The sequence below is a fragment of the Clarias gariepinus genome, chromosome 7 (assembly GCF_024256425.1).
Source record: "Clarias gariepinus isolate MV-2021 ecotype Netherlands chromosome 7, CGAR_prim_01v2, whole genome shotgun sequence".
NCBI classification, from domain to species: Eukaryota; Metazoa; Chordata; class Actinopteri; order Siluriformes; family Clariidae; genus Clarias; species Clarias gariepinus.
In genome coordinates this window covers 31,370,136-31,392,404 of record NC_071106.1, presented here as the reverse complement: position 1 = coordinate 31,392,404, position 22,269 = coordinate 31,370,136, and the positions used below count along the sequence as shown (strand labels likewise).

The 22,269-nt window shown below is 37.8% G+C and overlaps 1 protein-coding gene across 2 annotated transcripts; it reads right to left on the bottom strand.

Annotated features, from left to right (window-relative positions):
- Nucleotides 1-441: 441 nt before the first annotated feature.
- cep126 (centrosomal protein 126) lies at nt 442-17,586 on the bottom strand. 2 transcript variants are annotated; one of them, XM_053499995.1, is made up of 13 exons: nt 17,498-17,586; nt 16,123-16,206; nt 15,443-15,562; nt 14,045-14,190; nt 10,471-10,582; nt 10,066-10,258; nt 5,881-7,786; nt 4,227-4,385; nt 3,745-3,839; nt 3,426-3,477; nt 3,182-3,340; nt 1,634-1,698; nt 442-611 (listed from the first exon to the last, which is right to left on the bottom strand). In XM_053499995.1, exons 2-13 carry the CDS (start codon nt 16,152-16,154, stop codon nt 513-515), a joined length of 3,138 nt encoding a protein of 1,045 aa, XP_053355970.1. In that variant the 5' UTR covers nt 16,155-16,206; nt 17,498-17,586; the 3' UTR covers nt 442-512. The 2 variants fall into 2 exon arrangements, with proteins under 2 accessions (XP_053355970.1, XP_053355969.1); XM_053499994.1 differs by lacking the exon at nt 442-611 and having other exon boundaries at nt 1,508-1,698.
- Nucleotides 17,587-22,269: the final 4,683 nt, after the last annotated feature.

Sequence of the window (22,269 nt, the reverse complement as noted above, 5' to 3'; positions counted from 1 at the left end):
GGAACGGGTGGTGTATCAGGGTGGAACGTTGAGTTCATTGCTGGGTTTCACTCCCTGACCCTGTAGAGCAAGTGGAGTCGGTTCGCTCAGATTGATTCCGCCTCAACGGTCATTTACTCAGAAGTGTATCCACTCCCACAAAACCTGTCTGAATTAAATCAGTGCTCTCTTTTATATTATTACATAAGAACAGCTGTTTTTCTTTTCCCCTCTTGTTAACGTTCTGGGCATTAATAAAAGGATATAAACTTTAAAACTATAAGCTTTAAAATAAATAAATTATAGATATAAATAAGTACAAAATGAAGACAAGGTTCCTTTAAATAAAATCTTATATGTAACTGGATTTATGACTGTTTTTAGGAAAAAGAACAAATCTGTAAAAAGAAGAAAAAAAAATGTTTTTGTGCATGCTGTAATACTGACTACTTGCTGGTGAGAGCAAGAAGGGATAAAGTGCTTTTCAATAAGGATTAAAGAATGACAGGCTGGGAAATAAGAGCATTCTGAAGTCAGTAGCGTCTGTGTGGGCGGGTGCGGCTGTCAACTGCGCCACTGTGGTACCTGCTCAGGGTGGCACATTTACGCTCGTCAGGCTGGGGAGACTGGTTCTGCGGGAAGGAAGTACAAGAGAGAGAAAAATGGAAATTAGTGACAGAAATAGAAGGTTCCATCACAATACGACAAGGAGGAAACACGACAACACACCTCTTTTATTAAGAACAATTCCAAACCGTCATATATATCACTCTTATTATGCGCGTAATTGTCATGTCGTTAGAGTAACTCTAACTCAGAGTAACCTCTGTAACTAGAGGTGTTGAACAGGTGTTCAGTCCATGTCTGTTTCTGTGTTTGGATTTAAACCCAAAATGCCTGCATCCTAAAATGGAAATGGTTTTACAGTCGAGCTCGATGCTCACTGAAGCAGTAGAAAAAAAAACAAGTGTTAATATGACTTGTGAATTTTGGATTTGACAGTTCGTAATTGGTCGTAATTGGCTTTATCCTGTATACCGGGTCAAGTGGTCACAATCTCCACACACACAGACCCAAGGCATCGAACCGGGACCCTGGAAGTGCAAGGCCCATATTAAAGTAAAAAAACTTTACCTTGTTTAACTTTTTAATGTATCCTGCTATTACCAGTCAGAATGAACACATCTAGACTTTCTAAAAACATTCCCTTACTCGCTCATTCTCTATACCGATTGTCTTGTACAGGGTTGTGGGAGGACTGGAGCCTATCCCAGGGGACGTGGTGCACAAGGCTGGGTACAGACACACACTCCTACACTATTGGCAACTGGCCACAAATTGAGTATTTATATTTGATATAAATTATACATAGATAATTACAGTGCAGTTTATTTCTCATAAAGACTGTAGACTCATCATTGTCAGAGTAACCCATGTACTATACATACTGTAACTTGACTGACTCACACCAACACTATTTCATCTGTCTTCACTAGTCCTTGACCTAGATTCTAGACCTGTAGCTTTTTCATGCTGGAAACAAACACATTCTTCCTATCGAGATCATACTCTTTCGCAACAGAAAAGCGTGGAATGGGTCGAGATTAGGCACAAGCATGGGATCTTCACAGTGGAAAACGTTTGTCATACTCACAAAAGCAGGGTCCACTGCAACAGTGCCATTCAGTGCTGTGTTTCCCAGAGCCACATCTTGCACATCTGCTCATTGCAAAAAAGAGTCTGTGAAGTAAGTGCTGTAAACTAAATCTGTAAGTTCTGTGACAAGAGCATACCACCTTAAACTATGAAAACTATCAGTAGGTAAGGCAGATAGCAGAAATGCAAACTGGAAAAGATACATAATATCTGGGTAGTGTATGTCTCACAGTTCTGGAAAAAAAACCCCACTACCACATATTTGAACTAATCTCCGAGTTTTAACTAACAATTTAAAGTTTGTTATTTAATAACAGAAAATATTTGATAGACGCATTGATTAAAATCTTGATGTTATACTCCAAATTATTTTAACTTTGAAATCCATTTGTGTTTATGACTTAATGTCACGTAGTGTCAAGCCAGAGCTTTCAGAAAATGCAAAGTGCCTGACTGGTTTGATGAAAAAGTGCAGCTGGAAACTCATAATTACTAAATCTAGTCTGACACGAACTAGCAGAACAGGCACGTTTAACCTGAAGTTCAGGAACCTTTCTATAAACAAAAGAAATATGGAACACTCTCAGTCATATTATAATAACATTAACATTAAACATTACAACTGCCTAGGTTTTTTATTTTCATTTGCCCACTGTCGTGGCTTCGGTCCTTCGGGATATGGCTCCGGAGGGGTTCTGGGGGCGTCCCGTGGCACCGGGACATTGGCACTGAATCGTTTGGGTGCTGTAGGTTGGCAGGTGGGGCCTCCATGGTTAGGACTTGTTTGTCTGGTGCGAGATCGGATTTGGATCTGGGGAGTTTGCGGACCCTGCTGTGGTGCACTGGGTGTTCTGGTGCCTTTTTCGTGGCCTGCACGGACTTATCTGTGCCACCAGACTGGATGTATAAGCCTTTGGTTCCCGTAGGCATAGATGAAACTTGTCGCCAGTTTAATGGCATATAGCTGGTGATTAATCTTGTTCAGTTCACTTATCAGTGATCATAAAATTATGGCTGAGCAGTGTATGAGAGGGGCCCAAATGTATACACACTTCAAATATGAAACATGATAGCATCATTATATTACTATATATTGCTGCTTAATTCATTTAGAGTTTAAAAAAAAAGCATAGATAATGGCTAAATGTGTACAATAGTTTGGGCCCCTCTGTATACACACATACACAGAGTGTATTTTTTTTTAAGTTTACATCACTGGATAGATACTTACACTGGGTTAAACCACTCTGGAGCAGGAACTACAACATTTACTGGAACTAAGCAGCACAACCTTACTTAAAAAAAAACAGTTCCTCTCTTCCTAAAAAGGTTCCCATAAAGTAAATGCTTATTATAATAAAGCCTATTGTGTTAAAACCTGTGTCTCGCCTGTCAATATAATCTTTATTGCCCTGTCAGTTGGGCTTTTCATGTTATCATCTGATAATTAGTTCAGCTACTGAATACAACTGAGCACGGCATGCATGGTATATTTATAAAGCAAGGCCTGTTCTGACAAGCTCTGAACATGAAGGATGAGGCTTACACTGCAGGTGGTGGTTGAGTCTATCGAGTGATTGCAAGATTTGCTGTTCCTCAAGGGAGAGAGCACTGAGGCCTTGTTGTGACTGCAGGAACTCAGCAGCTTTTTGGAAATGAGCCGGAGCTACAGCAACCTTCTTAGCACCATCTATCACGTCTGAATCTAAGAGACAAAACAGTGAGAAAGTTGAAGCTGTAATAGCTACAATTTACAATGTACTTATTGTTTTACGTAAATGTGTGTTCACCTTGATCGTGCACCGTCTGGTCAGATTTGCTTGCAGTTATTGGCACTTTAGCCTACAACCAAAATATATATGAAAGATTCATAACAAGTGCACTATAATCCAAACTTAACTGTTTAAGTGAAACTCAAGTGTCCCTTATAATGCATTACAAAAAAGGTTCCTTGTCGTCAAGGAAGCCTGGAAGTTTATTATCACTGTTAAACATGGTTCTCCAGTTATAAGCTTACGCATGGTAGAACATACCTGATACATAACAAAAAAAAGTTAGCACAGGTCTGACCAAAGACATGAGGGTGAAGGCAAATGCTTATTGATGTACCTGATAAAGAACAGGGGGATTCCTGTAACCTAATGCTGCAGGTCTGTTTTTCACCATATTATTGTCCAGAGTAGGTCTTCTTACTGGATTCCTGACTGATTGCCACACCAAAAAAAGAATAATAATAATAATAATAATAATAATAATAATAAAGAATATGCAAAGTGCAAATGATCTATTTTTCATTACATAATTATCCAAAGACAAAGTCCTAAAAATATTCCTTAAACTCCAAGAACAGCCCAATGTCTTAACTTAATTAAGTTAAATTAAAAATCCCCAACACAACTTCCAACATTCCAGATTTCAATTTACAAATTATGCAAACTACAACAACTTATGAGCTTGTCACTGAGATAGTCTATTGAGACAAGTCTTTGCACAATAAATCATTATATAGAGATGATTAAGCACTGTAAATTACAATAACCCTTAAAAAGGACAAAATAATTAATGTCATATTTGTGCCATTAGTTACGTACCATTAGAAGATGACAGGAAAAAGCCACCCACACTTGCAGCAGCTGCTTTGACACCACCGAACAGGCTATCGCCATTGATAGTAACATGGGACAAATCGGCGTGAGTTTGAGGCAGACCAAACAATGGTCCTTTGTGAGTCTGCAAGCTATGGGAGTCACCTATATGGATTTTTAAGTAAGACAGCGAGAAAAGGGAGGGAGATGAAAAAGGAAAAAAATTGGAAACAGCTCAAGGGAAAAGTTGCAAAAAAACTCACTCCATTTTTTCAAGCACAAATTATTATTTTGTAATATAACAAAATAAAGAATCCAAAAGAAATAACAGTTCCATCATCACGTGGATTCATTTCAGCAGAGCAGTAATCCCATAAGTGGTGCAGTGTTTTACAAAGAGCCAAAGCAAACAGACACTACTGATACAACTCGCCAAAAAAAGGGCCCTGTGCAAAAACTCTAGAAAAATACCCCCAAAGAATCTTGAGTAAAGCTGCTGAACTTGCCAACACACAAAGAGAGCTCAGTTCTTTCAACAGACTCCTGTCTGATTTTATGACAAGGTGCAATGAAAACTCCAGCACTATGGTAGCCTGCAAGTATTGAATTATGTTGCTGGAATTTGACATATGTATAAAAAGGATAAAATATATATTTTTTTTCATATCAACAAGTGAATATGTACAAGACTTCTTTTGGATTCCTTTTTTTTTTTAAACAATTCCATTACACTTCTAAAATGAACTACTATTCCTTTAACAGTTCTGTACATAAGGTAATATTAGACAAATACAACATTAGACAACATATATATTTTTTTACTGTGAAATTATTTATTTAACAAAAATGAACACTGGGCATTAAGGCCAAAGAACTTCACTTCTGTCTCATCTGCGAGTAGGTCATTGTTCCAGATGTCTTGTGGTTTGTTCAGATGCAGTCTTATTTTTAGAAAAAATAGATTTTCTCCTGACAACAGTTCCAAACAAACTGTACTTGTTCAGTCTTCTTCTAATTGTGCTGTCATGGACTTAAAATTTGACATACTCAGTGAGAGTTTTTTTGTATTTCTCTGAGCATCGCATGGTCTGACCCTGGGATGAACGTCCACTGGTGGAAAGATGGGCCACCGTTTTTTGAATGCATTCGATTTATTAACAATCTATCACTGTAGAACATTGAACTCCAAATAGTTTGGAAATGGTTTTATAACCCTTTCCAGGTTGATATGTGGGCAATAGCTGCTTCTCTCAGACCACTGCTCATGTCTTTCTCTCTTGGCATTGTGCTAACAAATTCCTGAAAGCTCCAGACCAGCAAACCGCCAAAACTTCTGCTTTTATAGCGGTGTACACACCTGCTGATGATCAGTTAATGAAGCGCTCATGACTAGAAGCACCTGGCTGCAATGCATGTTTTTTTTTTTGGCTTTATTTTTGTTAAAATAATAATGGTGAAAAAAGATAAATGTTGTTTGTCTAAAGTTTTATTTGCTTATTACTAATATCTGCTGCAATCAGACGATTTTTATTGTGTCTTTACACAAAATACATAGAATTAAAAGAAGGGTTACTAACATTTACACATGACCGTTTAATTAAATGAAATCTTATTATAAAAAGGGTCATGAAATTTGTTAGTAAGAAAACGCAGGTATTACCTTCTTCGCCAGCTAGGGCACTTCGCACTCCATGCCACAGCTGCGAGATCTCCTCATCAGTTGGTGTACGTTCCAAGATACCATTCTGAAAGTTCTTACGGCCACTGCCTGCCTGGCCGTCTGACTGGCAAAGGGTGTAAATGCCTTTAGACACAGTCTCATACATGCAGGCATAGGAAGGTTGTACTGGACCCAATATAGTGCTTTCTTGTCTTTTAAGAATGTGCCGCTGAGGTAAAGACTGACCATCTGGACAGTCCTTATAAAGAACCTGTTCCATTGGCAGAAGTGCTTTATCTTGAGAATACTCACTGCTTCCTGTTTTGTTGATATACATCATACCCTGACCTGTGTTCCTCGCAGTTACCTTAGATCTTGGAGGGGGCCGAGGCACCAGGACTTTCCCTTGAGTTCTGACTACATGTTGCAATTGACCAGAAGACTGAGGCCTGATTATGGTACCCCTCCGAGCCTGTGTTGAAATAGTGCCTGTGCCAGTTCTGTATAAGTGCTCTTGTTGGGGAATACAAAGTCCAGTAGTGGAGGGTGCTGCTTTTTCCATTCTTGACTCTATTGTTGCTTCCTGCTGCTTCCCTTTCTGGGAACCAACATCTGACCAAGCTTGTTTTGTTAAGTTGGGGTCATCTGGGCAAGAGGATGTCTTGTTTTTTGGTTTACCTGAAGATAAGTTCATATACCATGAATGGAATGATCCCTGCTGCGCATCCACCAAAGGCATTTGAGTTAGTCTTCTTTCATTTTCTGCCTGCATGTTTAATTCTTTTGTCACCATTTCCTTATTTGCTCTTCCCTCATTAAGGACCTCGTCAATCCAGCGAAGTTTCTTCTGAATGCACTTGTTGCTCTCTGCGTCCCTGTCTTTAGTCCGAGAGAGTTCTAAACTGTCCCTAATAGCTACAGCCACTTGCTTGCTAAAAGTAAAATGTCCTGGAGTGTAACTGAATTTGGGATCCACATCCCCTATGCGTTTTATTTTTTTCTTAAGGATTCCTTTCAAAAATTGGACATTACTGCTTTTTATGTTATTATAGTTGGTTAAGGTGTCTGTGGACATTTTGTCTGGTTCCTCTGCTATTGTGGAAGGCAAAATTTCATTTGCCAGTCTTCTATCACTGTATTTATCTGATAAGTTTGGAGTTCCTGCACTTTCATAGTTCTGAAAGCTCTTAAATTGTGTTCTCCTGTCGTGAAATGGAACACCATTTTCATCTAGTTTTCTCTTACTTGAGTGAAAAGATTTCTCTGGCTGTAAGGATGAGTTCCCTAAACTGGGAGAGACTTTGTTCAGATCAGAAGCACTGCTGGCCTTTGAGGCAGCTTGAATATCTGACAGGAGCTTGGTACATAATGAGAGCTTATTAGATTCAGTGCTGCACTGTTGAGCCATGCAAGAGTATTCCTGAGGCATGGTATCTGGGGCTGTCTGCAATCTGCAGTTTTCTGCTCCTATGGTTTTGTCCATCTGTAGGTTCTCCTGAGCGGTTTTGTGATTTTGGTACTCTGTAGGTCCTAAATTAGTTGTAAACACTTGCTTTTGGCAGGAAGTAGTAGCCTGGATGTTGGAAGCCTTGGACTGGCATGTTACTTTGCCCTGCTTTGGTGTTTTTAAGAGATTCAGAACCTCATCTGCTGACTCATCTTCTACAGCTGTAGATGTTGAAGAACTGGAAGAACTAGACACACTAACTACCGTCTCCAGTAAGCTCTCTGGTGGACCTGGGCAGTTGAGCTGCCTCTTTAGTGATGTTGAACATATGGTATTGTGGACTTCTGAGGGATCCAGACTGTTATGTTTACTGTCATGACCATGCTGAGGAACCTCATTCTCCAGACTGTCTAGGCTAGACAGGCTTTCTGCATGGCTAAATTGAGGGTCACTGTGCTCCTAAAATCAGTAGAGCAGGATATTAGCTTATTGAGTCTTACACGTGAATACATCTACTATGTAACTAAATATGTTTGAACTAACTACCAATGGCGATTTACAAGGCAGAAAGAAAAATAAATCATATTTGTGTTTCCTGTATATTAAAGTCATAATTAAAATGAAAGAAATGGAACCAGGTCTAAAAGCTTATTATTTTTACATTCAATAACTCTGTGTCTAATATTATGAAATTCAGGAATGTGCTATGAGATAAAGAGCTTTTGGCATAACTAGTAATTATATACAACATGATGAAGTAACAGGTAAATCAGAGTTCATGAAACTTTCTGGGAATCCCAGGAGTTGGTTTTCAAGGGAGTAATATTTAAAAACAGCTGATAATAAAAATCATATTTGGGGTTAGGTTGGACTTTAAAACACAAAGCACTGATGCACTGATTTCTGAAAATGTCTTACTTTAAAGAAAAATAACCCCCCACTTACATTCAAACACAATTATTGCTGTTTGGTCCTGGTTTGAATTATAGGATTATGTGCTGGCTTTTACCAGCACAGGTAGCATTCCACTGTGTGTGTGTGTGTGTGTGTGTGTGTGTGTCTGTGTGTATTTGTGTATTTGTGTATATATGTGTGTGGTGGAAAGTTGTTCATGGGGCCCTTGTTCTTGTTCAGACGATGTTCCGGCGCGCTGTTGCAGGTGGAGCTCAAGGCTAGAATGGAAGTGTCATTTCTTTTTAACTAGTTCTTAAGACAAATCCACACCCCTTAGCACACACCCACAGGTTTTTCCCTTCAGACACATACGCACTCTCCTCAACACACACCCATGTCAGTTTTACATATAACCGATATTTTTCTACATGCTTAGGCTTTAATGTGACAAATTATTAACACATGATGTCAAAATATAATGATGAACTGCTGTACTTTCTGAAAGTGTTGGAACAGCAAAGCCAATTATTCATGTTTTTTTCCCCTATACAGTGAAAACATTTGGGTTTGAGATCAAAAGATGAACATGATATAATATGATACACACTAGAACACTGGAATGTCATGTTAACAGTTGCCCAAGGGTACCCTGGTAGACTGATTGTATAAACAGTTAATCCCACTGAATATGTAGTGTGCAGCCTGTATTTTATGTAAAAAAAAAAAGGATAAACCAACATGAGGACCAGAGAGCTCTTTATGGATAAAAACAAAGCTCTTTTGTTTTGAAGCTAAGAAATGTGGAAAATTTGATTAGAGTCATTGTACATGCATTGAACACAGCCAAGAAAATCTGGAATTTCATGAAAAAAAAGACACCTCCGGTATACTACCAACCAGACAGTTTGATGACAGAAACATTATGAACACTGTGAAGAACGTCAAAACAAAAAGCCATCACCAGGTTAAGGCATCACCAACAAACCTCAACAAGGCAGGGCTGAAGGCATCTTTGAGAGCTAAAATACACAGGATTCATCAACTATAAGATCAGAAGGTTAGACTGGATTCACAAATATAGAGATAAACCACAAAGGTTATGGGACAAAGATGCACTTCTACCAAATTCATAGAAAGGCCAAAGTGTGGAGAAAGAAAGTGACTGCTTATGATCCAAGCATACAAGCTCAAGCATGGTGGTGATAGCATGATTGCTTGGGCTTGCATTGCTGTTTCTGGAACAGGACACTGGAAGAGAACATAACATTCTGTCTGCTATAGTTTAGAGGGAAATGTATGCAATCTAATAAGGAGGAACTTTATTATGCAGCATGGTGAAGTTTCTCCTTAGCAAAAAGACAATGATAACACAATACAATGTTAACACAGCAAAAATACAATGTTAGCACAACTAAGGACTTCATCATGGGGACAAAGTGGAGCATTTTAGAATGGACAAGTCGAACACTTCAGTATGCATTTCGCCTCCTCAAGAAAAGTCTGAAGGGAAGACACTCCAAAAGCAAACTGTGATACAAGCCGAGTGGTGCATGTTACTGTAAGCAAAGGATATGCAACAGTATGGGATGGACATGGTTCTTGGGGTGTATGCCACGAAAACTTCCATTTTTTTTTTTCAACACATCTAGATGAGGAAACGAAAGCTGAAATTCTGATCTATGGTCTCATTTATTTTTTGATCTCAAAAACAAATGCCTTTATTGTATAGCAAAAACGAAGGAATTGGCCCTGCTGTTCCGGGACTGTCAGAGGGGACTTACCATGTATTTAAAAACCTAAGAAAATCCAAAGTCAACCCACTGTTAATATTATGACAAACATACCTGTTTTTGAACTTGTTCTTGATTGTTCAATAGATTCTCTTGCAGCTGGTTGATAAAGAGTTGCTGGTTGGTTTTAAAGTCACCCAAGCTTCTCTCCTGCACGAGCTTGGCATAGGCCTGAGGTGCAGAAAATGTACGCAGGCTACGAGGTCCACTGGGGCCACCTGGGGGTTTAGGGGAGGGAATGCAGCTCCTACACAAAAATAGTTGCAATCAAGGAACTAGTGCTGAATAACTTAAGAGTTGAACAGCAATAGAAGTAGACTAACTAAAAGTTAAAGACAACATGCTTTGTTTGTGGAGATATGGAAGTATTAATAGTTGTCTTCTGCTAGTAATAACTTTCCCCCCAAATCCCCAAATACTCTTGAGATGACCAAACAAGGGACAAACATTTGTACCTACCTGCTGCTGGTGGAGGTGTTGGATAAAAATGAAGAGTCCTGACTGGAGGGGGTTTGATCCCCCTGAATATGACTGAGTGCTTCTTCCAAGTTAGGTGTTTTTGTACAAGAGGCTGCAACACAATAATAATAATAATAATAATAATAATAATAATAAGCAGTTAAGCACATTCCTAACTTAGGAAACTCACTCACTCACTTACTCATCTTCTATACCGCTTTATCCTGTATTCAGGGTCACAGGGGCCTAGAGCCAATCCCATGAGACTTAGGGCACGAGACAGGGTGCCAATCCATCACAGGGCACACACACACACACACACACCCATTCACACATTATGGGCAAGTTTGGGAACGCCAATTAGCCTAACCTGCATATCTTTGGACTGTGGGAGGAAACGGAGTACCCGGAGACTACAAACTCCATGCACACAGAGATGGGAATCGAGCCAGGCCGGGATCGAACCCGGACTCTGGAGGTGCAAAGCGACAGTGCTAATCACTACACTACCGTGCCGCCTAACTTAGGACATAATTTCAAAAATAACTGTCCACATTATATTAAGTGTAGGAAAAAAAAACAATGAGAAATTATACTTACGAAAATATGTCAAAATCTTATTTCATTTTAATTGCAAGAATCCAGCCAAAACCGTACTCAAGTGAAAGTCAAATGTTGCCACTTTTAAGCATCCTGGAAGTTTAGTGTTGTTATACATGACTAATGCTATGTAGGCTGCACGGTGGTGTAGTGGAAAGAAAGACTGATTATATTGAACTTACAGGTCCTTCTCAAAAAATTAGCATATTGTGAAAAAGTTCATTATTTTCTGTAATGTACTGATAAACATTAGACTTTCATATATTTCAGATTCATTACACACAACCTTTTAATTGTTTTAATATTAAAGATTTTGGCATACAGCTCATGAAAACCCAAAATTCCTATCTATTTACATTTACATTTAGGCATTTGGCCGACGCTCTTATCCAGAGCGACTTACATTTTTATCTCATTATACATCTGAGCAGTTGAGGGTTAAGGGCCTTGCTCAAGAGCCCAACAGCGGCAACTTGGTGGTTGTGGGGTTTGAACCTGGGATCTTCCGAACCGTAATCCAATGCCTTAACCACTGAGCTACCCCTGGCCCTATCTCAAAAAATTAGCATACTTCATCCGACCAATAAAAGAAAAGTGTTTTTAATACAAAAAAAGTCAACCTTCAAATAATTATGTTTAGTTAGGAATCCTTTTGCAGAAATGACTGCTTCAATGCGGCGGTGCATGGAGGCAATCAGCCTGTGGCACTGCTGAGGTGTTATGGAGGCCCAGGATGCTTCGATAGCGGCCTTAAGCTCATCCAGAGTGTTGGGTCTTGCGTCTCTCAAGTTTCTCCTCACAATATCCCACAGATTCTTTATGGGGTTCAGGTCAGGAGAGTTGGACGGCTAATTGAGCACAGTAATACCATGGTCAGTAAACCATTTACCAGTGGTTTGGCACTGTGAGCAGGTGCCAGGTCGTGCTGAAAAATGAAATCTTCATCTCCATAAAGCTTTTCAGCAAATGGAAGCATGAAGTGCTCCAAAATCTCCTGATAGCTAGCTGCATTGACCCTGCCTTTGGTAAAACACAGTGGACCAACATCAGCAGCTGACATGGCACCCCAGACTAGGGATGCACTAAAATGAAATGCTTGGCCGAAGGCCGAATACCGAACGCAGTGTTTCGCATTTTTTCCATTTATTTTGCCAATTGATATTAATTATTTATTAAATAGTAAAAATTTGCTTTTTACTATTTTGTGTTGCTTTTCAGAAAAATAAATCAAATAACAAAAATACAATTTCAAAATATTTATTTAACACTGAACATTTTTTTTAACATTCCAGCAGATATTATACAAACAAAGCACAATATAACTTAAAATAAATAAATTAGTAAAATAAAAAAATATTTTTATTTGGCCATCTTTGAAGCCCCTCTTCTTGAATAGTCTATGTTAGGGCTATAACTGACTGTTTAAAGAATGTAACTCTGTATGTCTACAACAACAAATGTGCATTAAATAGTGCAAAAAATGTGGATTCGCTGCTGCTGTTGCCGTAGCCGCCGCCGTGTCTTTCTCGTACTCTGCATGATGTTCGGGGTGTCTTGATTTTAAGTGATAAATTAAACTTAAAGTGCTGTACGTTTTTGCAGATGCACCCCCTCTGAACAATTCAGCAGAACAGTGTCTGCAAACGGCCGTTTTTGCCTCTTTCTCTGACACTTTAAAGTGCTTCCACACTGCTGACATGTTTGCTGCATAAAATCGCGCACCTCTTACTCTGCGCGGGTTACTATTTGATCGCGTCATTAAAAACGTCATTGTTCGGCAAAATTTATTCGGCCTTTTTACTTACTTTTATAATTTCGGTTGCCGAACATTCGGTGCATCCCTACCCCAGACCATCACTGACTCTGGGTACTTGACACTGGACTTCAGGCATTTTGGCATTTCTCTCTCCCCAGTCTTCCTCCAGACTCCTTGACATGCAAAATTTGCTTTCATCAGAAAAAAGTACTTTGGACCACTGAGCAACAGTCCAGTGCTGCTTCTCTGTAGCCCAGGTCAGGCCCTTCTGCCGCTGTTCCTGGTTCAAAAGTGGCTTGACCTGGGGAATGCGGCACCTGTAGCCCATTTCCTGCACACGCCTGTACACGGTGACTCTGGATGTTTCTACTCCAGACTCAGTCCACTGCTTCCGCAGGTCCCCCAAGGTCTGGAATCGGTCCTTCTCCACAATCTTCCTCAGGGTCCGGTCACCTCTTCTCGTTGTGCAGCGTTTTCTGCCACACTTTTTCCTTCCCACAGACTTCCCACTGAGGTGCCTTGATACAGCACTCTGGGAACAGCCTATTTGTTCAGAAATTTCTTTCTGTGTCTTACCCTCTTGCTTGAGGGTGTCAACGATGGCCTTCTGGACAGCAGTCAGGTCGGCAGTCTTACCCATGATTGCGGTTTTGAGTAATGAACCAGGCTGGGAGTTTTTAAAAGCCTCAGGAATCTTTTGCAGGTGTTTAGAGTTAATTAGTTGATTCAGATGATTAGGTCAATAGCTCGTTTAGAGAACCTTTTCATGATAAGCTAATTTTTTTAGATAGGAATTTTGGGTTTTCATGAGCTGTATGCCAAAATCATCAATATCAAAACAATGAAAGGCTTGAACTACTTCAGTTGTGTATAATGAATCTAAAATATATGAAAGTCTAATGTTTATCACTACATTACAGAAAATAATGAACTTTATCACAATATGCTAATTTTTTGAGAAGGACCTGTATATTTCTTTTTTATCCAACTTTTCTTTGAGAACCCAGATGATCCAGTGGGTTCAAAGGTCTATTTAGTGTTGATAACAGAAGAGTACCTGTTTTCCAATATTAAAATTGAAACGTGTGCAGGTACATTTTTTTATGCAAGAGCTTACACTTAAATGGAATTGCCCACATACATTCATTAATAAACTGGAATGGGTAACCGATTAGATACATATTTGATTGTCTATGGGGAAAGTGAAGGTGACACTACCTGGTCTTCTCCTCTGTGATGGAAGGAGGTGAGCTCTCAGATAACGATCTGTAGCTTCCTGCAGTCTCTGCTTACGCTCTTGCAGGATGTTCTCCCTCAGCCTCTGCTCCTGAACATCCAATTGCCTCCTCCGTTCTTCTAGTGCCCTGAAAAGTGTAAAGGTGTCAGGGACAGACTGTCTCAATGCAGACAAGATAAACTAGAACCCTTACTACTACATTTTTTCATCTTATAACAAACAATAGTTGCACTTATTTTAATATGCTGTTGTGTCTATAAACAACTTTTACACATTGGAACAACTTTTTTTTCGTGGCTATATCAGGTGATAACACAGACTAACGTTGCTTCACAACAAGAATTTTTCACAGCAAGAAATCTAACAGGTTATTGCTAGACCCTTGTGTGGCATATTCTCCATAACCTGAACGAAATTTTAAATGCAATAAAAGCTATTCTGTTGTCTACAAGAAATGAACATATAATGAGGTTTCTGTGCTGAGATATTTATCATAATGACAGAAGGAGTCCCAGGTGTCAGGAGACATAAGGACTGAAGACTTTTAAGTCATTTTTGCATTCTATCTTACAGACCAAGCTGTGTTTTTCGTCTCTAGAGAGTAATAAAAAAAAAAAGCTGGCAAAGGAATGACTGTTTACAGCTGGCATAAGGTAAGTGATAACTGGAACTCCTGTCACAGACTATAATGTGACTTTTAAAATCCAAATTGCTAAATGAAAAAAAAAAGATTAAAAAAATAATCAATTTGGTGGTAACTGATTATTTTCAAGTCTAGCAGGTAGTCTAATTACAGATGTTTAATCTTAGTGTCATTACTGTTGCTGATTACAGGATATATTTCAGGAAAATAAATCCTAGTAGAACCTAAAGTGTTGAATAACGGTGTCATTGACATGAGTGTGTGCTTTTGTTACAGGGGTAGACCCTAAGTCAGAAACCTAAGCCGATACTAAAGAAACTGTGAGACATGATAGACTATAGTACTGAATATTTAAAACTTCCACTGACCATTTAAAGTGGTAATAAATAATTTTTTATATACTGTATATACATATAAAAATTTTTTACACTGTACACACTTCAGGAAAAGAAGAAACCTATATAAATACTTTTAGCTATATGTTGCTAATATTTGTTATATGTTATATAATAATATTAATAATATGATATTATTATTAATATAATATACATTATAATATTCTTCTTTTCCTGACGTGTATCCAGTGCCTTGAAAAAGTATTCATACCCCTTGAACTTTTCCAGATTTTATTATGTTACTAGCACAAATGTAAATTTGTAAAATTTAGTTATCTCATTTTGCTGTTAAACTGTCCATTTAATGGGCAACAGTAAACTTGAGTGATACCAAATCTTACTTTCTGCGTCGGTTGGTTTCCAGGGAGTACTGACGGGCTCGAGCTCGACAAGCCTTTTGCTCCTGGACCAGAAGCTGCCTGTCATCACCAGGCTCTTCACCCATTTCTGCATTAAGATTTCTGATGAATGGTGAGTTAAAGGAGTGTACAGACAGTTGATTTGAATATACCTTTACAGCTTGGAAATCATTCACATTCCTGAGTTAGCCAAAAACCTAGGGACAGACTGGGTTTATGCTTACATTTTGCATAAAAATAATTAACAAAAAAAAATATTAAAAAATGAATCAGTGAAAAGATAAGATTTTTTTTTCAATATGTGTGTGATAATATAACATTATGATTAGGGTTACATTCTATTTCTGTGGCATATTAAATATTATACAGCACTATGCTGAGATATAGATTTTTTTTCCCAGTCTGCCCATACATACAGTACCAGTCAAAAGTAGACTATGAAAAAACACATAGGGAATTGGATAACTAAGTAACAACACTACCAACAGTCAGCTGATATTTTAAGACCCAATGGTCAGCAGTTCTGAATAGTTCTTGCAAGAACAGTATTGTCAAGTGTGTTCGCAAAACCCATCAAGCACCATGATGAAACTGGCTCTCATGAAGACCATCCCAGGAAAGCAAGACCAAAACGTACCTCTGCTGCAGGTGGAAAAGGATACGAATAATAAAGAGTGTCCTTAGCCACTTGCATCCTGAAGAAGAGCTTTTTCAGACCTGTTTCAAATTTCTGGGATCTTCTTCCTCTGGCATGCCAGTAAAAAAGAAAAATTATGATAATTAAGAAGGTGATGATGATAAAGGATAATTATGTTAACCTCCTGTTAAAGTGCCATTGTTTAACTCAAGTGATTAGCCAGCGCTTTGACTTTCTAAATAACCTGTTTCTTTTTGGAAATATAAATTTCACAAAATCCTTCTCCAAATTTCTCCAAATGCGTCTTTTTTTGCCTAAGTGTTTTAATTGAGTGTAGTTAGAAAGGGATAACAAATGCATTTGGAATTCAACTTGCTCTTGGCATTGAACAATCTGATGCTTCCCCGAATGACAGGAGACATCACAATCCACCAAATGCATCAGTTGCCTCTTTAAATCACTGAAGGGAATTTAAACCACGAGAAACAAAAGTGTCTTTAACTTTAAAACATAAAAGTTTCCTTTGGAAGAGGATGCAAACTAATTAATGGGACTTAAACAAACATACGAACTCTTACATTTTATATGAAACACTATAGGAACAAATATGTTTTCTTAATATAGCTAGTCTTGCTTGTGGTTTCCAGCCCCAATACTGTCCAAAAACCATCAAAATATTGTTGTTAGTCTTTTAGCTGCTCCTCTCAAGGTGTCTCCACAGAGGACCATCTGATCGGCACAAAACTTGGCACAGGCTGGGGTTTGGGCACTGGGTGGGAATTGAACCTGAGCCTTCTTCATGGCAAGTGAGAACCCAACCACTGAGCCACCAATGTACATCAAATATTTATTTAATATTTCAGCATTCTGACACTTTTTTATTTTTATTTTTGGTTTGTAACGCTACAACCACGTGGAACATTCCACAACGCTACTTAGCTATGCCAATACCAGCACCGCAGTACCAGTTTAAAACAGCACAACAATGCAATAGCACCACCTGCTGGACGGGAGAGTCACTAGAGAAGCGCTCAGTAAGTAAGGGCTCAGTAAGGGCGTCTTCAAATGACACCTGGCCAAACCAGGAGCAAAATAAGAAAATCGCCTGACTGAAACTGTAATCATTTCGATTATTGGTTTTAATTGTATTTAATATATTTAAATGTATAAATTGTGACGTTACCAGACAGATATTGCTCCAGACTGAATGTTGCTTCGCGTCAAAACAATAAAGGCACGATAACTGTCAATAACAATAAGGTTAAATCTTGCCCCAAGCCGCTGGCAGAAAAACATCACCGATGCACAAACACATTCACAGCGCATGATTAAAACACACATAACAGGCCGTAATAATTAACCTGTTGCACTTTACTCTAGACATATAAGTGTGACCTTACCTTTAGCTGCGGAGAAAACTATCGGGTGCAACATGAACATCTGAGTGTAAGTTTTCCAACTTTTGAATGATGACCTCGTGTGTTAGCGCTTAAATCCTTTATTGCATTTACTAAAAGAAAAAAACAACACACTGACGGCGGGTCAGCGCGTGCGTCTAGTAACCAATAGCAACAGTGGACGCGGGATGATGACGTTGGTAGACAGCGACAGTGGCGTTGTTTGTTTTAGCACAAGTTCATTTTAAGATCTTCTATAAGATTTATATTTATAAGATAAATGCTTCTTCTGTTATACATTAGATAAAGCTTTAATACTTTTTTTATGTGAGAAGACAAAAATAGTTAAAAAAAAATCATATCTTTGGCCACCTCAATATATCTGATTAACCCTGAGATAACAGTGATTTGTTATTTTATGGTGAAGCCCATGTATATGTCTGCCTGCAACAAAGATGAAACCCTTAATTTTCTTAAACTGTTATTTCACAAAATTTTGTTTGGTGCGACAATAATATATGGTATTGGGTTCCACTGGATTGGCGGCTAAATTATAGGTAATTGTACAAATTGTACCTAGTTCATGGCAAGATAGTTCAGGACTGGAGTTTCCTACAGTCCACCTGAGTCTCAGATAACGATCTGGACTCCGTAGTAACTTAAACACATCTCCTGTTATACTGAATACTGTCATTTAGTCTCACACAGTATGATGCAGATCAATCCCTGCTATCCGTTGTCACCCAAATGAGTATAAGTTCCCTGTTGAGTCTGGTTCCTTCCAAGGTTTTAGTAGGCACCCCACACCAGGTTAGGACATCTAACGTCACCAGTATTACCTACTTTGGTCAGAATATCCCATTGTCAACATCCGTTATAAACCTTGGGGTTAAAATGGACTCTCATTCGACGTATGAGGCTCATGTTAAACATCTATGTAAAATGTCTTATTTCCACCTCAGGAATATTGCAAAACTGCATCCAGCACTCACTTTTGCTGATGCAAAAAAGTTGGTCCATGCGTTTGTCTCCTCCAGGCTGGACTTCTGCAATGCACTTCTCATTGGGACTACTGGAAGAACACTTCAAAAGCTGCAGTATGTTCAGAACAGTGCTGCTAGGATCCTGATGAGAGGGCGTAAATATAATCATATTACGCCCATTCTTAAATCTCTTCACTGGCTCCCTGTTTCATTTAGAATTAATTACAAGGTTGCCCTTTTTACCCACCAGCGTATTAATGGGGATGCCCCTCCCTACCTCAAAGAACTTATTACCTCACATTTGTCCACACGCAACCTCCGCTCTGCATCAGTACATCTTTTGAAACCTCCTAAGACTAAACGTCATACTATGGGAGATAGCGCCTTTTGCTCAGCTGCACCTAGACTGTGGAATGCTCTCCCTGAGTATCTGAGGAAGCCACAGACTGTTGATGCTTTTAAATCTGGTCTTAAAACGTATCTTTTTATCAGAGCTTTTGGGTCGAATTAATTTGTAGCACTTTGAGATTAGCTTAAAATATAAAGTGCATTATAAATAAAATGTATTAAATGTATTAAGGTTTCTTCCTATAACTATCTCAGGTTTTTCCTTGCCACTGTCGCCGTCACCCTTGGCTTGCTCATTTGGGACAATCTTAGAGATGTGAATGGTGTATAAATCATTTTAATTTATACACCATTCACATCTCATACAAACTTAAATAATTTTTTTGGTTGTGTAAAGCTGCTTTGTGACAATGTCAATTGTTAAAAGCGCTATTCAAATGAAATTGAATTGAAATGAATTTTAAATCTTCTGCCAGTTAATCTTATTACAATCAATGGGAAGGGGAGGACATATAAAAATGTTTATGTTTACACCTTGTTCATGATATTTTTGTAATCGGAGAGTAAATTAAAGATGAGCAATTGAAAAAATTTGATTGGGTTAAGTTTTGTCTTAAAAAGTCTGTTAAAATTCATTAATCTAAATAATAGATAATTTTCTAATTCCCTTTTGGTGTAGGGGTTAGTTTACATTGAGCAAGCTTATTAAGCAGCATGGTGGCTTGCACCTCCAGGTCCCTGGTTTGATTGTTGTGTTGGGTCTGTGTGCAAGGAGTTTGCATGTTTTCCTCGTGCTTGGTGGGTTTCCTTCGGGTTCTCCAGTTTCCTTCCACAGTCTAATGACATGCATATAAGGCTAACTGGTGTTAGAATGTGAATGTGTGTGTGAATGTTAATGTCCTACCACGGTCGTACAAAATAGGAATAAATACAACAGTCACCATTGGCCTCCACAGTCCCTAGTTGGACTACAGAGGTAATAAAAAATTAGATTATTAAATTTGCCACAAACCTGTTCATAGCATCACTTGTATATAAAATTTTAATTTCACTTATGGTGCAGGTAATTCTTCAGGCAGATATCTTAGTACTGCAAAAGTTTAGTTAAATTCTGTACATCCAGTTATATGTGATGCTATTACATATTTTGCCAGGACATACATTCAGTACAGGCAGATACAGTACAGAATTTTATGAGACAAAATTTTTTCTTCACTAAACATGAAGATGAGTTCTGATCAATGTATAGACAAAACCTTTCTTTTATTCATATGGAAGAAAACTTTTGGATGAATATGGAGTTAATAATTTTGTTTTAAATGCAAAATTCTTTATTCATAAACAAAAATTTCTAACTTTTTTATACTAGTATTATAGTTTTTGTTATTAATAATAAAAGAGCAGTTGTAATTAAAAATCTAGTTTTTGCGTGCTTGTCGCAATCAATCTCACCAGAACCATAAAGTGTCTAGAAGACACTTTAATGAAGTGTTCAAATAATGCTTACATTAAAAAAAAAAAACCTTCTTTGAAAAATTTTATTGGAGTAAATTGACTTATTTAGAAAACACAGCACTACCCAAACTTTATACTGTATATACACAAGTGTGCCTTGTCAAGAGTTAGTTGGTGTCAATTCTTGTCTTCGTTATGTGCTTTAGACCATCAGATGTCTTGTGCGGAGGAGTGCTGAAAACAGACTCTACTACTGTACAAATTCATATTGTAGCGAAAAACACTTGTTTAAGTAAAGAAAAAAAAAAACAGTGTAATTACCTTAAGAAATAAAAGTTAGTCAATATAAAACATTTTTAAGAACTTTTCATGTATACCCATATGTTATCGCCAAAACCTTTAAATGCTCTCATGAGCACCGTCCCAGGAAAGGAAGACCCAGAGCTACCTTTGCCACAAAGGATGTTTTTTAGAATGACGAGCTCCAGAAACCGCTGATTTACAAAATGCCAGATTAGACTACAAAAATGCTTTTCAGAGTTCAAGTGGCAGATATATTTTAACATACACTGTTCAGAGGAGACTGCATGAGTTAGGATTCATGGTCGACTTGCAGAAAAATAATTGTTGAAAAAAACAGGAGAATGATGGAGTGCTGCATCAGATGACCTAGCCCTTACAATCACCTGATCTAAATCTAGAACTCCCCCGAGACCTTCTTCTGAATTATTATTTTTTTTATAATAAAACTGGAGAAACAAAAACTTTCTTTTTAAGGCTTCCTTACAGAGAAAAAACACAGACGGACAAAAAGAACCACAGTAGCTGAAAGGTTCCATCAAAACAAGCTATTTTCATGTCTGATGTTGTCTGAACATAGGCTATAGGACACATACTAGAAAACCTTACAGGCTAATATGTAGTTAGTCTTTTGTCTGTTCCCATTGAGGGGTCGCCACAGCAGACCATTCAATCCACATAACAGCTTGGCACAAGTGTTATGCTGGATGCCCTTCCTGATCCAACCCTCCCATCCGGGCTTGGGACCGGCACTGCATCCAGTGGCTGGGGTTTGGCTACAAGCTAATATATTTTTGCTAAATAGAACATTCTGATGTGCTCAAGGATGTAAAACTATTATCAGTAGTAGTATTATAATAATATAGTAATATTAATAATAATATCATCAAATTAATTATATTAGAAAAATGATAATAAAATTACTGAAATTACTTAAAATGTTATAATTTTATTAAAACTACTTGAGAAAACTATAAAATTCTTTTTTTCCTATTACTATTGTTACTTTTACTATTTATTTTTATATTATTATTATTATTATTATTATTGTTGTTTTTGTTATTATTATTATTATTATTATTATTATTATTATTAGTAGTAGTAGTAAAATAATTTAAATAAATAAGGGTAAAAAATAATGGACAGGTACAATAAAAAAATATATAAAAAAAGATTGAATTGTAAAAATGCACGTAATAAAAAAAATAATAATAAAAATGGCAAGAAAGTAGTTGTTAACAAAAAAATGGGCAAAAGTCTTAGGTATTAAAACAATACGCTAAGTAAATATTAATAAAAATTATTAATAAAATATTAATTAAAAAAACAAGGTAAGTAATTGTTTTAGCTGGAACATTGGAGCAGTGTGAGGAGTGGCAGTGAGTTGACTGCATACTCCATTTAAAAATAGCGGGTAAGTGTGGGCGGAGCCAGGGGTACCATCTAGTTCACATATAAAGTAATTCACAATAAATTTATAGTGTGTAAACACGCAAAGGGGCTCTGTGAGAAATGCCATGAGAGTGAGACTGTTATATTTGTACTGCTGGTATGCAGAAAATATGTGCAAGAGAGGCTAGATATGGTGGCACAGCTCCAAGAACTAGGGAGAGTAGAAGGCAATGTTGAGAGTCTTTTAGAATGGGGAGTCACTGATCAGGGAAGGATTTAATGTTGTTTTTGTTGAAG